Source organism: Vipera berus (genome assembly GCF_964194415.1).
Source record: "Vipera berus genome assembly, chromosome: 7".
Classification (NCBI taxonomy): domain Eukaryota; kingdom Metazoa; phylum Chordata; class Lepidosauria; order Squamata; family Viperidae; genus Vipera; species Vipera berus.
Window position 1 is genome coordinate 69,806,290 of NC_138209.1, and position 18,468 is coordinate 69,824,757.

Consider the following 18,468-nt stretch of genomic DNA (forward strand, 5'->3'; position numbering starts at 1 on the left):
CGGTGGCTCAGTGGGTTAGGACGCTGAGCCTGTCGATCAGAAGGTCGGCAGTTTGGCGGGTCGAATCCCGAGTGCCGCGTAACAGAGTGAGCGCCTGTTACTCGTCCCAGCTTCGGCCAACCTAGCAGTTCGAAAGCACGTAAAAAGTGCAAGTAGAAAAATAGGGACCACTACGGTGGGAAGGTAACAGCGCTCTGTGCGCCTTTGGCGTCTAGTCATGCCGGCCACATGACCACGGATACGTCCTCAGACAAGCGCTGGCTCTTCGGCTTTGAAACGGAGATGAGCACCGGCCCCTAGAGTTGGAAACGACTAGCACGCATGTGCAGGGGAACCTTTACCTTTACCTTTACCTATTAGGAATTATTGTGTGCCTTATGGATTTTGCGCCTGCTCTGCATTCCTAACCAAAGTTTTAAAATACAACATAAGGAAAATTGTCTGAAAAGGAGGAAGTTATAAAACAGAGCAGCTCAAAACAAAGACAGAGAAAGCGAGGAACTCAGGTAAGTGGAAAGAGTGAAGTGCTTATTTGCAGAAGAGCTGAACTTTTTTCTTCTCTGAAGAAGAAGCAGCTGTGGCCGAGAGTCTTAAATTTTTCCCTTCAGAATTCCTTCTTACCCATTATGGTAGAAGTGATCTAACCACACAAAATGGGTCAATTACAAAAGGAGCAATGTCTATTCAGCCTTTGATTATAGGTGAATTTTAAAGTCACGGAAGGGAGTATTAGATTATTTAGACCAGGGCTTTTCAACCGTTTCACCCATCGTACCACTTTTAGGATATATGGCAACATCCGAGGACCACCAGTCGCCTAGGAAGGTGTCAAAAACTTGATGACCAAAAAAAAAAGGAAAAAAGTGATGAAGTACAGGTAGTCCTCAACTTACAACAGTTCGCCTAGTGACTGTTTGAAGTTACAATGGCACTGAAAAAAGTGCCCCCCAAGCCACAGCCGAGCAAGACACCTGCCTGCCCGCCCGGCGGTGCTCTTTCTCCTGTCAGAGGTTTTCATTGTTGTGCGCATTTCTGTTGAGGATTGGCAGCGGGGGTGGGGGGGTGTTTGGGTTTTATTCCCCCCCCCCGTCTGCTGGGTGGTTGCAGCAGGTTTTGGTCACTTCACATGACCCTGGGACACTGTGACCATCATAAATATGAATCAGTTGCCAAGCATCTGAATGTAAACCACAAGACCCTGGAGATGCTGCAACATTCCAACTGATCGGCGCTTCTTCTGGGCTCAGCAGAAGTGCCAGGATCAGTGCCGAGCTCCAGCTGGAGTCTGGTGCTGATCCTGGCGCTTCCGCTGAGCCCTGACAGCCCTGCAGCTCCAGCCGTCTCTCACTCAGGCTTGTGCACTGCTGCCACCGGTTCAGCTCATTCCCCTCCCCCGCTACCACTTTTCCAGGATGGTCGCATACCACCTGCCAGGTGCCAATGTACCACAGGTGGTACCCGTGCCACTGGTTGAAAAGCTCCGATTTAGACAAACGCTGTCCAGTCTTGGGAACTTTAAGAAGTGTGGACTTCAACGCCCAGAATTGAATTCCCCACGTTGGCTGGGGAATTCTGGGAGTCAAAAACATGTCAGGTTGTGAAATGGGGCAAAACTCACCTAACAACGGTCTTGCTTAGCAACAGAAATTTTAAGACTCAATTGTGGTTTAAGTCAAGGATTACCTGTATTAGTTTTTTCCACTTTTTCTGAATTCTAAGAAGTTGGAACATGGTGGGAAATGTTGCCATTTTCCCAAACATTCTCAAAGACAGGGTGCTTGTGGCAGAGAAACCTAGACAGTGGATTTGCCTTTTTCCCTCTGCACTACTCTTTCCCTTTTTTACTTCATCAAAATTTCCTGATTTATCTTTCTGTATTATGGTGACTAGGGATGCGGTGGCTCAGTGGGTTAGGACGGTAAGCTTGTCGATCAGAAGGTCGGCAGTTTGGCAGGTCGAATCCCGAGTGCCGCGTAGCAGTGAGTGCCTGTTACTCGTCCCAGCTTCTGCCAACCTAGCAGTTCCAAAGCACGTAAAAATGCAAGTAGAAAAATAGGGACCACTCCGGTGGGAAGGTAACAGCGTTCCGTGCGCCTTTGGCGTCTAGTCATGCCGGCCACATGACCACGGAGACGTCCTCGGACAAGCTCTTCGGCTTTGAAACGGAGATGAGCACCGGCCCCTAGAGTCGGAAATGACTAGCACGCATGTGCGGGGGAATCTTTACCTTTACCTTTACAATTATGGTGACTAAATAAGCCTTTTGTTGAATAAGTCCCATTTATATGTCTTCCTCCTTCACAACTTTAAAATTTGGCGAGAGGTTTCCAATGATGCAACAGGAATGGCCTTACCTGTTTGGGCTTGCTAATGACAAAATACATTAAAAAAAATCCAGAGAAAATAAAACAAAGACCCAAGGTGGGAATACATCAAAGGCATCTACAATTGCAATCATCAAAGCATCTTTGAACTTCTGACGTGGCGGCAGATTTCTCTCCTACAAGCACCAGTCTTTGAGAATGTTTGGGAAAATTTCCACCATGTTCCAACTTCTTAGAATTCAGAAAAAGTGGGGGGAAAACTAATGCAGGTAGTCTTCAACTTACAATCACAATTGAGCTTAAAATTTCTGTTGCTAAGCAAGGCAGTTGTTAAGTTAGCTTTACTCCAACTCACAACCTTTCTGGCCACAGTTGTTAAAGAGAATCGCTGCAGTTGTTAAGTTAGTAACACAGGGGTATCTGGCTTCCCCGCTGACTTTGTCAGAAGGTCACAAAAGGGGAACACATGACTCGGAGATACAGCAACTGTCATAAATAAGAGCTGGTTACCAAGCGTCTAAATTTTGACCACACGACCACAGTTACTTCTTTCAGTGTTGTGATAACTTCAAACAGTCGCTAAACAAGTGGTTGTTAAGTCAAGGATTACCTAGGAACTGTGGGATATATATGCAGGTAAACATCTACAAATGTACAGGGGGAAGAAAGCCAGTGATGGTGTTAGATCAGGGGTCCCGGGCCTTGAGCTGTTTGGAACTGGGCCGCACACGCACATCCCCACTTGCGTGAGCACCAGACAACCCCACCACTCACACAGATGCATGTTTGCCGGCCGCTCATGTGGAACCACCCCCTCTCCCATCCCCTGCTGGGCCACAAAGTCAGAAAAGTTGGGGAATTCTGTGTTGGATGGTCACTGGGCTGCCTTAATTGCCTGCATCCTTGAAATATCTATTCCCCTGCTTCCTGCCTAGACTGTATATGAATGGAATGGAATGGAACGGAACAGAATAGAATAACTTTATTGTCACTTTGAATGTACACTAATCGGCATACATTAAAATGAAATTTTGTGGCATACAACTCTGAGTCACCACCTCCCATAAACACGACAAAAATAAATACAGAATTATGCACACACACACATATATTATATGACACAGAGAAGCAACACAGTCTAGTTCGGGTTATGTACACATGTGCATGGCGAGAAAAATGAATCTTAAAAGTTTACCAGATGGATGGCATTAAGGAAGAAAGCTATTGCAGAATCAGTAGTCCTGTTATAAATACTTCAAAACCTCCTCCCAGAGGGGAGCAACAGAAACAGACTGTAAAGTGGGTGTATGGGGTCACTAACAAAGCTTAAGCACATATGAGCGCTTATAAGCAGCATCATGAATACCGGGAAGCGAGCTTCCTATAATCTTCTTGGCTGTCCTTACCACTCTCTGTATGGACTTTTTTATCTGAGGCACGGCTGCCACCAAACCAGACAGTGATGCAGTTTGTTAAAATGCTCTCAATCGTGCCTCTGTAAAAAGTGGCCAGGACTGAAGCAGAAAGATGTGCATGTATCAGGAAACCAACAAGGCAAACAAAAGACACATAGGAAATTAAAAAAAAAACATATTAACCGACAAAATAAAAGTCTCCCTTGAGTTGGACTTGTTGACTCCTAACAACTGTATGATGTTGGGAGAATTCCACGGCCGTCAGCCAGACTGGAAAATTGGGGGGGGGGGGGTACCAGGTGGTGGCAATAAAGCCACTTTTGTAAACACTCCAAGAAAACTGCAGGCAAGCATCATCAGGAGTCAAGTCTTTACCTTTTTTATTTTTACATTCCCCACAAAACGAACATCCTTGCCTGCAATCATACAACACAGCAGGTAAGGCGAAATAAACATTAGTTAACGAGGACAAGTGGCAACCGACTCATGATAAGAGCATTCGTGGAGTTTTCCAGGTTCATCAACACAACTATGGTACATTGCCAGAAAGGTAAATACTGCTCACTCAAGATTGCCCCGTGAGATACAACACAAACTGGAAGGCAATCAGAAGCTAGAAAAGGATGAAAGGAAGGGTCATGAAGTGGAAGGAACTGTACTGGAAGACCGGATGTCTAGCCAGCATGCCGTGTGAACCTATTTAAAAAGGCACAAAATGTAAAGTAAAAAAATACAAGAGTTTTTATTTGAACAACTCTACAGGTAATCCTCGACTTACGACCACAACTGAGCCCAAAATTTACGTTGCTAAACCAGACAGTTGTTAAGTGAATTTTGCTCCATTTTATGACCTTTCCTGCCACGGTTGTTAACTGAATTATTGCAGCTGTTAAATCAGTAACCCGGTTGTCAAAGTGAATCTGGCTTCCCCATTGACTTTGCCTGTAAGAAGGTTGCAAAAAGGGGATCACACGATCCCAGGACACAGCAATGGTCATAAATACGAATCAGTTGCCAAGCACTTGAATTTGGATCCCGTGATCACGGAGATGCTGCAACGGTTGTAAGTGTGAAAAATGGTCATAAGTCACTTTTTTTCCAGTGCCGTTGTAACTTTGAATGGTCACAAAGTGAACTGATGTAAGTCGAGGACTACCTGCATTTCACAGGAAGGCTCCATCTGACGTTCTGTCAGATGCCAATTCTCCTCCGTTAGAAAGAGCGAAGCCAAACATTAAGCCAAGAACCTCACCTTTATGTAGAGGTCTATCTTACATTTGCTTAGGTAGAGATCTGTTAGAGCCGTGCGTCTCTCTCACATCCGTGCTTCCCAGTATTAATAAATTAATCCCATGTGTCTCTCTCAGCAAAAACAAACAGACATTCTCAAGAAGTTACCCAGTGTCAGTGTGCAAGTAAACAAAGAATAGAAGGCAGGAAGAATTTCTCCAATAAACTCTAGTTTTGCGTGCAATAATGAGTACACTAATGAGTTTTGATCTTCTAAAGAAGCTATTAAATTCGGACATGTTTTCCCAAGTTTTCCTTAAACAACGTTCTCAAGAAATTATAAGGTGGCTAATCTTTCTCTAGGAAATAAACCAGATATCTCTAGTGCAAAGGTCTGCAACCCGTGGCTCCGGAGCCGCATGCGGCTCTTTCAGCCATCTCCTGCGGCTCCCAGTCCTCTGCTATGTGTAGTCCAAAAAAAAAGGGGGACTAAAAAAGTTCAACCAATCAATTCAAATATGCAGGGTAGGGTAGGTGCATATCTTGCCATGGCTCCACTCTTCAGTCAAACCCTGTTCTGCGCATGCACGCATGTACGCGGATGAGCACCCATTTTTTGCGGCTCCCAGTTTTTCCTTTTCTGAGGGAACCGGTTCCGAGTGGCTCTTTCACTGTTTCAGGTTGCTGACCCCTGGCCTATCAGAATTGATTTATGTACATTTTCAAGTAAAATGGGAATAAATTGTTTAATTAAGGTCGCTCCCCCAACTCAAATAAATTTATCTTTTAAATAATCAATGCAGCTTGAGAAATGAACTAGAGTATACACCTTTTTCTTTGCTTGCAGATTAGCAAAGTGAAATCTAAACATTACTGGATTTTCACATGCTGGAATTATTTATGTCTTTATTTTGCTGTGCTTGTATCTCAATTATAATCCTAATCCTTATTTCCTAATCTTTATTCTTTCATTTCAGAGCTCATGTTTACTGTATTTAGCACTCATTCTTTCAAATTACAAAGATTTGGAGCTCTATGCTTAGGCAAACATCATGAGCTTTACTAAATCAAATTCTGTTGACAAGAAAAGTTTAATAAAGGTTTTGGGCATGGACTTTCAAAATTGTCAGCTACTGGGCAAAATTCAGACAGATAAACATCTTGAAAGAAAATTCAAACCATCCCAAAGGCTTGATGAAATAAAATGAATGAATGAATGAAGTAATCTTTATAACAAGTTAACTTTCTAGGAATAGGATATTTTCCAAAGAGTTTAGGAAGTGTCTTGAGTCTTGAGAAATATAATGGAGTATTCTAGAATATAGACATATGTGTTAATCTTAGCTTCTTCTGTTTCCAGTTATAAGAATCTTGTATAGCTGGACCACGGGTCGGCAACCCGCGGTTCCGGAGCTGCATGCGGCTCTTTGAGCTGTCTCCTGCGGCTCCCAGTCGCCCGGTGCGCGCACACCTCTGCCCGAACGGGCAGTGGCGTCGCTCGTTGGGAAAGCTGCCGCGGCCCGTTTGCACAGCTGCCGCATTCGTCCATGTTTGATGAGCGCGGCAGGTCTCCCAATGGGCGGCGGCGGTTTGGAGAGTACGCGTGCACCTCTCCAAACTGCCGCCGTCCCGTTCGGAGGTCTGCCGCGCTCATCAAACATGGACGAACGTGGCAGGTCTCCAAATGGGACGGCGGCGGTTTGGAGAGGTGCGCACGCACTCTCCAAACTGCTACCGTCCTCTTTGCACAGCTGCTACGTTCGTCTGTGTTTCTTTCAAATGCGGAGGAATGCAGCAGCTCTGCAAACGGGGCGGCGGCGGTTTGGAGAGCTGTGCAGCTCCCCAAACCTCCGCCTCCACATTTGAAGAGCTGCTACATTCATCAAACGCAGAGGTTTGGAGGTCTCGGGAGAGAGGGAGGGCGCTCGGGTGGCTCCGGTGGTGCCTGGGCTGAAGGCGCCGCCGCAACCCAGTGCCCGTCACCTGCGAGTCCGTCTCTCCCCCCCCCCGCGTAAGCTGGCGGCACTGGGCAGCGACAGGTGCGTGCAGCTCAGGATGCGGTGCGGGCGTAGGGGGTGGTGTATTTTTTTGCTTGTTCTGCGCATGCGCGTGCGCGCCCACATGCGCACGCACATTTTGTGGCTCCCACTTTTTTGTGTGTATGACGGAACCGGTTCCGAGTGGCTCTTTTGCTGTTTCGGGTTGCTGACCCCTGCTCTAGTGCGTCTAAACCAGGGGTGTCAAACTCAATTTCACTGAGGGCCGCATCAGCATTGCGGTTGCCCTCAGGGGGCCGGGTGGGTGTGGCCTGGGTGGGCGTGTCCTACTGGGTGGGCGTGGCTAAAGTGCGTATGGCCTACTGGGTGGGCGTGGCCAGCTCTACATCGTTCACATCAAGGGTGCCTATGGGGGCTTGGGCAGGAGTGGGACAGATCTGAGGGTCTCTGGAAGGAGGAGGGTCTCTGGGCCAGGGCCAAGGCAGTGGGGGCCGTTCCCTCACTGTTTCCAGGGTGGCTTCGCGGGCCGCATGAAACCACTTCGCGGGCCGGATCCGGCCCCCGGGCCTTGTGTTTGACATGTCTGGTCTAAACTCAAAGACTTGATGTTGGGGGCAATTAAGCTGACTTTGTAATAATGCCGCTTGGGGTGTGTGTGAAAGCCCTAATAAGCAGGCATATACATAGAATGAAGGCTACTGCTAAGCTTGTAAGCCGCCCTGAGTCTTCAGAGAAGGGCGGGATATAAATGGGATTAAAATAAAAAAATAAAATAAAATAATATAGTCTATTATTCAGTGGACCCAGTGGTAATCGTGTTCTTAGAGAAAATATTCTGAAATGTATTAAAGAGAGGTTTCGGAAGAAAGGATTGTCCGTGATTCCTATTCCATGAATAGGCACAAAACGTTGCAAGTATAGGCAAAGTCCCATTTGCTTCTTGGACTCCCCCTTCTTTCTCAGGTAATCCCACATCTTCCCCATGACTGCCCAAGGGAATCCATTTTTCCTGCATTCTACCTGAATATCCTCTTAGATAGCAGATGTATGAAGGTAAGATAAACACAGTTCACAAGGCCACAACTTGGCACGGAAGAGACAGAAACAAGCATCTTTCTCATTTGAGGGCTTTGTGAGATGTATTCTTTTGAGCCTTATCCAAACTGGGTGCCCCCAAGAAATGTTGTGACAAGCTGGCAAGAATAGCCAACAGCCCAGAAGACAGGCTCAAGATGCAGAAGGATCTCGACAGACTTGAACAATGTGCCCTATCTAACATGAAATTCAATTCAAAAGCAAGGTTTTACACTTAGGCAAGAGAAACCTAATGTATAGGTATATTCGTGTTTCCCCGAAAGTGAGGCCTACCCCAAAAATAAGCCCTAGATTGATTTTGGGGGGTGGGCCTAATATAAGCCCTACTCCAAAAATAAGCCCTAATTTTGGTCTGAGGTGCATGACTAAAAATCAAGCTAGTGCAGGATAGGGGATGGAGCTGCCCTATGCACCCACTTACTTTACTAGTAGGACTGCCGCAAGCAGGCCTCCTACGCCCCGACCCTTGTCGCACTGCGTGGCTCGTCGCACCATTGCCACTCCTCGCGGCAGGAGGCCACATGGTGCTTCGGGCCATTGCTGCTCTTTGTGGCAAACCACATGATGATTCAGGCTGCTGCCGCTGGTCATAGCAGGAGGTTGTGCAGTGCTTCGGACCATTTGCAGGAGGCTGCATGGTGCTTCACACTGCCGCCGGTCACAGCAGAACACCACATGTCGCTTCAGGCCATTGCCGCTCCTCATGGCAGGAGGCCACATGGTGCTTCAGGCCGCTGCTGCCAGTCGCAACAGGAGGCTGTGTGGTGCTTCACGCCATTTTCAGGAGGCTGCACGGTGCTTCGGGCCACTGCCACCAAAGCACCATGCAGCCTGAAGCACTATGTGGCGTCCTGCTGGAAACAGTGGCAATGGCTTGAAGCATCATGTGGCCTCCTGCAAATGGCCCAAAGAGCCACACAGTGCTTTGCCACGATCGGTGGCAACAGCCTGAAGCACCATGTGGCCTCCTGCAAATGGCCCAAAGTGCCGTGTAGCACCTTGCTGCAATGGGTGGCAACGGCCCGAAGCACCATGTGGCCTCCTGCAAACGGCCCAAAGCGCTGTGCAGCATCCTGCCGTGTCCAGAGGCAACAGCCTGAAGCATCGTGCAGCCTCCTGCAAACGGCCTGAAGTGCCACGCAGTGCTTTGCCGCGATAGGCGGCAATGGCCCGAAGCACCGTGCGGCCTCCTGCAAATGGCCCAAAGCGCTGCGCGGTGTCTTGCCGCAACCAGCAGCACTGGTGTGAAGCACCATGCGGTGTCCTGCCACAACCGGCGGCACTGGCGCAATGCACCACATGGCCTCTGGCCGCAAGTGGCCACTGAAGTCAAGCAGCGGTGCAACAGGTGTTGTGGCATAGGAGGCCTGGCTGCAGCGGTCCTAAGGTAAGACATCCCCTGAAAATAAGACCTAGTGTCTGTTTTTGAGGCAAATATATATACATATATATAAGACTCGGTCTTATTTTCAGGAAAACACAGTAGGGGGAACCTGCCTCAGTATCAGTTGGTGTCTTAGTGGACAATCACTTAATGAGCACATCCTATTGCTGCCAGAACAGCCAGTGCAATTCTAGGCAGCATCAACAGAAGGATAGAATCAAGATCACATGTAGTATTAATACCACTTCAGAATGCCTTGGTAAGACCAAACGTGGAACAATGCATTCCAGTTTTGGTCGCCACAATATAAATAAGATGTCGAGACTCTGGAAAGAGTGCAGAAAAGAGCAACACAAAAGATTAGGGGCCTGGAGGCTAAAACATGAGGAATGGTTGCAGGAATTGGGTATGTCTAGTCTAATGAAAGGGACTAGGGGAGACAAGACAGTAGTGTCTCCATATTTGAGGGGCTGCTACAAAGATGAGGGGGTCAAGCTCTTCTCCAAAGCACCTGAAGGCAGGACAAGAAGCAATGGATGGAAACTCATCAAGGAGAGAAGCAACCTAGAACTAAGGAGAAATTTCTTGACGGTGTGAACGATTAACCAGTGGGACAACCTGCCTCCAGACATTGTGGGTGATCCATCACTGAGGTCTTTTTAAGAAGAGATTGGACAGACATTTGTCCAGAATGGTATAGGATCTCCTGCTTCTGCAAGGGGTTGGACTAGAAGACCTCCCTTCCAACTAAATTATTTTCTTCTGTTATTCTGTTAACACCAGGATTTTTAGACAATGTAAGAATTCCAGAAATTTTAGCTCCAATACACCCTGAAAGGCTTAAGTTGGGGAAGTGGAATCTACGTCCTAATTGGTATAATTTTACATATGCCTCTCAAACAATATCTGTGATTTCAGATAATCCTAAACCATAATATGGCATGTTGTCTTAACGCAAATACATGAACCCCACTACTGTGGCTTGTTAAACAAATGTATTTTGAACTAGTACCGTGTGAACTCAGCTAGCAAGTGCCTACGTCTTCTTCATGAATGCTGCAAACGGAAGTACACAAACTGAATCACAGTGTGTGGTACAACGTGTTGCACTCGAGAACCTGCACACGTAAAAGGACCTAGAGAGAGGCACATATATACAGAGCAACTCCTTCGTTACGTACAGTAGGAAGACTTTCACAGCTTCTATTATTCAAAGCAAGGAAAACATTGCATGGGAAAGTGCAAATGTCTTCAAAAATATCTAGATGATAATGTTTTCATGAATGGCTGACTTCAGCTGGACTTAACGTAGGTTTAACATCTCCAGGTTCTTATTTTTAATTTGACTTCCACTGTAGTTGCTATAGCACCCTGTTTTGAAAGACCAGATGTCAGTCTAGTAACAGCAGCTTGCTATATAGTATACCAGATTCTCGGGGCTCCCCTAACTGGGGAAAAAAAAACCTAAAGACTTTCAAGATGCAAACATAGGGATGTCTCCTTTTCAGTGGACTCCACTATCACTAACCCCATATTTCTCTGGCTACCTTTGGGTTGCACACTTTATTCATTGCTGTTTTTTTTCCAAAAGGAGCATAACATTTGTCTTTAGTTGCCATTGGAAAATAATAAGCAAAGCATGGCTGAGACTGCCTTTTGCCCTACAGAGACAGAATGGCTCATAAAGTCATTCGGATCCCACTGATTCTAAACAATGGCTAGCCCAGGGGTCTTCAGACTTGGCCCTTTTATGACTTGTGGACTTCAACGCTCTCTACATGGGGCTGCCCTTGAGGACCACTCAGAGGCTCCAACTGGTACAGAATGCAGCCGCGAGAGTTGTGTTGGGAGTTTCCCGATACTCCCATGTTACACCTCTGCTCCGCGAGCTGCATTGGCTTCCAGTTGTCTTCCGGGTGAGATTCAAGGTGCTGGATGACCTACAAAGCCCTACATGGCATGGGTCCGGAATACCTTAGGGAGCACCTGCGGCCAGCATCAACTTCCCTCCGCCCAGTTCGCTCCCACAGAGAGGGCCTCCTCAGGGTGCCACCGGTCAAAGAATGTCGACTGGTGGCCCCCAGCGGGAGGGCGTTCTCTGTGGGCGCGCTGGATTTATGGAACCATCTTCCAGTTGAGCTCCGGATGGCGCCTGACCTCCGCTCCTTCCGGCGCAATCTAAAGACTTATCTGTTCGAACAAGCTGGCCTGGCCTGATGGGATGGGGTTGGGTTTTATTACTGTTTAATGTGTTTTAACCTATTGTTATAGTTGTGGGTACTTTGTTTAATCTCTTTTAATTTTTGTATTTTTTCTTTTAACATGTATTGCCCTGTTCACCACCCTGAGTCCTTCGGGAGGAGGGCAGTATACAAATAAAATTATTAATAATAATAATAATAACTCCTAGAATTCCTCAGCCAGGCACGCGTGCCTGGCTGAGGAATTCTGGGAGTTGAAGTCCACAAGTCATGAAGTGGCCGTAGTTCCCCCATGCTGGCTGAGGAATTCTGGGAGTTGAAGTCTGCAAGTCATGAAGTGGCCATAGTTCCCCCATGCTGGCTGAGGAATTCTGGGAGTTGAAGTCCGCCAGTCATGAAGGGGCCATCGTTCTCCCACGCTGGCTGAGGAATTCTGGGAGTTGAAGTCCGCCAGTCATGAAGGGGTCATCGTTCTCCCACGCTGGCTGAGGAATTCTGGGAGTTAAAGTCCGCCAGTCATGAAGGGGCCATCGTTCTCCCACGCTGGATGAGGAATTCTGGGAGTTGAAGTCCGCCAGTCATGAAGGGGCCATAGTTCCCCGACGCTGGATGAGGAATTCTGGGAGTTGAAGTCCACAAGTATATAAAAGGGCCAAGTTTGAAGACCCCTGGGCTAGCACTACTCAATACGCATTTGCCTGCAATGAGCATCAATCTCAAGATATCCTCACATGAATAGGAGCGGTTTCCACTCAGGGCACAAGAGCCAAAGATTCCTCCTCCGCTGTAGGCCCAATGGGCATATAATTTATACCTACGGAGGGTCCTCTGACCCAATCTTGGATCAACTGAGGGCCCAAGTCATACTTTTTTCTTCAAATCTGAAGCACTGGGCAGTCCTGATGTTTCAGATTTGAAGAAAAATGCATTTTAGAGCATATGTGGGTTCTCAGGAAGCACCTGTCTTCAGTGCCTTCAAGCAGCTGCAGCAATTCCTGTCCTGGGAAAGGATGCATTTGGCTGAAAGATTTGGAGACATTTGCCATATCCACATCCTACCCCTCCAAAACTTTTGACCGCAATCCACTGTACAGCCCGAATGCAAGTCAATACATTCACTGCCTTCCTTCAAAGTATCTTGATGCTTCTGCAGCTCAAACTTTTCCCCAAATGAGAAACGAATTGGTGCGATTCCCCCGCTCCGCGAATTAAACTAACGATGTTGGTGCTGTAAAGGTTAGGCAATAAGTACAGTGTACCGCTTCCATTGAATAATTACATTTTCATCTTATTTAATCCTCAAACATTTGCATTACGGCAACTACTCAACACTTCTCTGCCCAAGCAAAATGAGGTGCAAAAAGCCTTGGTCAGGTTTTGGGCAGTGTTCTTGTTTTCTCTGCGCCAGCCAGTTTTAAAAAGTTGTGGCCTACGTAATCCCAACTCCCATTTGTAAGCCCTGTTATAATGGAATGGAAGCAAGCTTAAATCTGGAAGAATAATGATCATTACTGCTAATTTAGTACAACTGATATCTGAAACTGCTTGCACTAATGGTGCAATTATGCAAACCGTGGTGTTGTACTAGGGCAGCTGCCTGTCCACCCAGAGCTATCACAAATTACTTTCCAACTAATGTCCCATAATTCTGACTGAACTCTAGAACAGGGGTCCCCAACCCCTGGTCCATGAACCGGCACCGGGCTACAGCATGCCAGCAACCGGTCCACACAAACAAGCAAAGCCCCATCTGCGGGATGCAGGCAACACACAAAACCAGGCAATCTCCACTCCGTGGAAAAACCTTTCTCCATGGAACTGGTCCTTGGTGCCCAAAAGGTTGGGGACCTCTGCTCTAGAACATGGTTCTAGAAGTTTTGGCTTGCTGGGCCACACAGAATGAAGAATTGTCTTCAGCTACATATTTATTTTATTTATTGAAGAAAATTTACATGGCCGCCCAACTCACTCTCAGTGACTCCGGGCACCTTACAAAGATATAATGTATAATATAGTTAATGTATATAAAAAAAAACTTCCTTGATTTTTTAAAAATATTTATTACCTTATGGGGTGATAATTACTAGCTATCCAGGGCTACATGCAGTCAATGGGATGGACATGCCTGCTCTAAAATGTATTGGCCAAAGCATTTTTGTGCTAAGAATCAGTTCTAATCTAAGTAATAAAAATAACATTTAGCTAGTAGGAAAACAAATGATCTCTCCATAAAGACAGGCTTGATTTTTGATTCAAAGTTGTTCTTAAATTATGTATACTCATAAATATAGAACAATAATAGAGTTAGAATGGACCATGGAGGTCATCTAGTCCAACCCCCTGCTCAGGCAGGAAACCCTACACCATTTCAGAGAAATGGCTGTCCAGTCTCTTCTTAAAAACCTCCAGTGTTGGAGCATTCACCACCTCTGGAGGCAGGTTGTTCCACTGGCTAATTGTTCTAACTGTCAGGAAGTTTCTCCTTAGTTCTAGGTTGCTTCCCTCCTTGACTAGTTTCCATCCGTTGCTTCTTGTCCTGCTTTCAGGTGGTTTGGAAAATAGCTTGACTCCCTCTTCTTTGTGGCAGCCCCTGAGATATTGGAACACTGCTATCATGTCACCCATCGTCCTTCTCTTCATTAAACTACACATACCCAATTCCAGCAACCGTTCCTTACATGTTTTAGCCTCCAGTCCCCTGATCATCTTTGTTGCTCTTCTCTGCACTCTTTCCAGACTCTCAAAATCTTTTTTATATTGCGGTGACTCATAATAAACAGCAGTTTTGGTGTCTCTTCCCAACTTGCATAAAGAAAGGGCCCCGCAAATTAGCTTCCTGAAGGTGGCCAAAAGCGGGCACTCAATGCAGTGCTCCGAATGAACTGAGCAGAAAGGTCTTTGTGAACGGAGAGCAACCTGAGGCCAGGTAAACCCACAGAACCCTTAATGTACCTTTTAACATTGGAAGTGCAGAATGAAGAAAATCAGTTGCAAATTCTGTAGCCTCCATTATGTGCATTTTCAGGGCAGTTAAAATTGTTTTGGCACTCTCTTAGACCACAAAAACTTGATGTAGTGATATGTGGGCCTCAAGCAGTCCTGGGCATAGAGATTGGTACTCCTGCCTTCGCAAGAAGCATAAATCAGCTCGCCAAGCAGAAAAGGAGAGAGAGTAGAACTTGCAAAGGCTTATTAGCACAAGCAACTTTACAACTGAATAAGAGTGGTAAATGAGAATAATAACGATTAACATCTCCTCTCTGTGGCAAATTCTGAAACTGCAGTTACATATCCTACAACCCCCCCCCCTCACCATTTGTCAAATACTATACCTTTAGCAAAAGTGTTAGGAATGTGTTTACTATTTCAAGGAGCCCATCAGAGCATTCCAATATTAATATTTGGGAAATAAAGCCAGCTAAGGTCTGCAAAGTGATTGCAGAATTGTCTTTTGGGTAGATTACCCTAGAAAGTAGAAGCGAGACGCAAGCACACACAATTGTGTTTGGAGCACAGACCACACTTGACTGCTCCTAGGAGGTCTTGCAATGCTGCATATATGTCCAAAGTCGTTCCAATTATGATTACTTTTTATTTCTAGCACATGAATTTTGTTTGCAGTGATTTCTTAAGGAAGGTAATTATTGGGGAAACATCAGTAATTTCAATGCACTGCAACTAATTGTGCTTTGTAGGGCTTCAGACCTGTGTCAACACACAGCAGTCTTTTTTTTTTTAAAGTTAGATTGGTTATCTATGTTGCTCTTTAACCGTATCCAATCTATCAAAGTTGGTTTAAAAAAATAACCGAGAAGAAGATTGGTCTAATAATCTATCAAGTCAGGAATCAACAAGAACAAACTAAACATACTGCGCTTTGGCCCCCAGCAGTGCATAGTAGACAACTATTGTCCTACCTATGGGTTCCCTTTCAGCCTACACTGGAAATCAGTTTGAGATGACATGCCCAAAGCTGGCTGTCTCGTGAAAGGGTTAATGTGCAAGATTAATTTTGCATAAGGCTGAGTATCGGTGCAAACAAGATTTTTAAGCAGCAGCCAGAACGGTAGCGCAAATCCACTCAAATTACTAGCTCAACTAGCTAGTGTTGGTGTAACTGATCACTTTGCAAAGGGTTAGCACACACACACACAAAATCTTGCAAAAATCAAGAGGGAGAGAGAGAGATGTGGTAGCCTACCTCAATTTTTTCATGGCAGGTCTCTCTGGAGTCTTTAAAGCACCCTGTTCTCTCTTAAATAATGCCATCCCAGCTGCCTGCAATTAGTGCAGGTTCGAGTCCCACCAGGCTCAAGGTTGACTCAGCCTTCCATCCTTCCGAGGTAGGTAAAATGAGGACCCAGATTGTTGGGGGCAATAAGCTGACTTTGTAATAATGCCGCTTGGGGGGGTGCAAAAGCCCTAATAAGCAGGCATATTCATAGAATGAAGGCTACTGCTAAGCTTGTAAGCCGCCCTGAGTCTTCGGAGAAGGGCGGGATATAAATGGAATTAAAATAAAAATAAAAATAAATAAATCCCACCTCGATTTTCCAACTGGGACTACCCAACTCACAGACTTCGAAAATAATCGATGCTCATTTCCAATCACCTCCACTTGGGTTTTTTTTTAACTGCGCAGCGCAATCCTATGCAAGTCTGAGAATTACACGGATCATACTCCTCAATAAGGGTGTATAGGACTGTAAAGATGTACGTTTGAATATACGTTGGCTATGTATTTTATTTTATTTTTTTAAAAAAGAGGTTTTTACCGGAGCAACAAAGCTCTACGCACTTTCTATTTGAAAATATCACGCAATTCAGCCGTATCTAAGCTGCACATTTATCTCGGCGTGCGCTTAGTAGACACGGACGGGTTGAAGGGGCAGGAGGGAGCTACGCAGTCCCCACGGTTTCCTTCCATTTTCCGTGGAAAGGTGTGGGTGTGTTCCTTAACCAAGCCCTCCTGGTTTTCAGATCCCTGGGATGTTAAAACAGCCCTACCAGGTGCGATTCAAGGAGGCGCCGATTTGACTCCTCAAACACTTCACTCCTCGATCTCCCTCGGAGTCAATGGAATATAACTTAAAAAAAAAGTTACAGCCGGAGCTTGGAAGAACGCAAACTTCCACCTCCGGCCTCGAAATCGCTTAAGGGATTTGGAGGAAAGGAGCGTAAAAGAAACACGCATCTCGAGATCGATCTGGGAACTTCACGCCCGGTTTAAGACCTAGCTTTAAAAATACAGCGTTTCTGAATGGAGGGGAGGAAGGAAGGAAGGAAGGAAGGAAGGAAGGAGGGGAGAAGGAAAGAGAGAGGGGGAGAGGGAAAGAGGGGGAGAAGGAGAAAGAGAGGGAGGGAGGGAGAAGGAGAGAGGGAAAGAGGGAGAAAGACAAAGAGAGAGAGAGAGAGGAGAGAGAGAGAACGAATCCAATCAGCTACCCCCACTGCGAAGCCCCCAAACACGGGAGAGCTGACCGATTTCCACCCAAACTTGCGCGGCAATTCGCCGCGCAAGCCTCGCCTGCCCTTCGCATCCACCTCCGCCGCTTCCCTGCCTTTAATCCGAGGCGGGAGGTGAGGGTGTGTGTTTGCGTGTGTGTATGTGGGTGGAAAGGCTTGTCGCGTTTCCACCGCTCCTCAAGGCTTACTCTTCCCCGGGGCCACCTTCCTGCCGAGGGAGAAGCGCAAAAGCCGGAGGATCCGCCCGCCCGCCCGCCTCCTGCGCGGCTCTCCGCTCGCCTGCCCGGCAGTTTGCAGGTAGCGCGCCGCGAGCGAGTTCCTGCCTTTCTTCAGCCCGCCGGAGAAGAAGAAGCCGCAGCCGCCGCCGCCGCCCGATGCCTACCTGTTGATGCGCCCAGGAGCGCCAGCAGTGCCAGGCTAAGAGCCCAACGGCCTCCCATAGCGGGCTGTCCGAGCGGCCAGTTCCCTCCAGGATGCACCCTTTCAGACGAAGCCTCCCGGCTCGCAGTAAAAGAGCCAGCCGCACACGCGCGCTTCTCGCCCCGCGCGCGAAGACTTTCCACTCCCGCCGCCACCTCCGGCCACGCCTCTGCCCCTCCTTCTCCTGCAGCCCGCTGGCTCCGGCACCCAATATTCACGCTTCCAAACACCGGCAGAGGGGAGGGGGTTGTCTTTGTGTGTGTGTCTGTGTGTCTCTGTGTCTGTGTGTGTGTGTCTGTGTGTGCGCGCGGGGTGGGGGGCGGGCTTACCGGTAACCTGGAGGTGCCGCTGGGAGCTGCGATTGTCTGAAGTGCTTTAGCCAACTGCCAGGGCTTTGTTTTTCCCCCCAAGCGAGAGTAAAAAGGTAAAGGTTCCCCCTGCACCTGCCTGCTAGTCGTTTCCAACTCTAGGGTCCGTTTCAAAGCCGAAGAGCCAAGCGCTTGTCCGAGGACGTCTCCGTGGTCATGTGGCATGACTAGACACCAAAGGCGCACGGAACGCTGTTACTTTCCCACCGTGGTGGTTCCTATTTTTCTACTTGCATTTTGCTTTCGAACTGCTAGGTTGGCGGAAGCTGGGACGCGTAACAGGCACTCGCTCTTGTTACGCGGCACTCGGGATTCGACCCGCCAAACTGCCGACCTTCTGATCGACGAGCTCAGCATCCTAACCCGCTGAGCCACCACGTCCCTAGTCACCATAATACAGGAAGATAAATCAGGAAATTTTGATGAAGAAAAAAAGGGAAATGTGTGCTAGTCGTTTCTGACTCTAGGGGCTGGTGCTCATCTCCGTTTCAAAGCCGAAGAGCCAGCGCTTGTCCGAGGACGTCTGCGTGGTCATGTGGCTGGCATGACTAGACGCCAAAGGCGCACG

At 47.2% G+C, this 18,468-nt stretch overlaps 1 protein-coding gene across 1 annotated transcript in view; it reads right to left on the minus strand.

The window, feature by feature from the left end:
• KIT (KIT proto-oncogene, receptor tyrosine kinase) overlaps positions 1–17,687 on the minus strand; it is a 135,484-nt gene extending 117,797 nt beyond the window's left edge. Inside the window, exon 1 of the mRNA XM_081332976.1 lies at positions 17,495–17,687. Coding sequence (XP_081189102.1) covers positions 17,495–17,552 — 58 coding nt within the window. The 5' untranslated portion in view covers positions 17,553–17,687. The remainder of the gene's footprint in view (positions 1–17,494) is intronic.
• Positions 17,688–18,468: the final 781 nt, after the last annotated feature.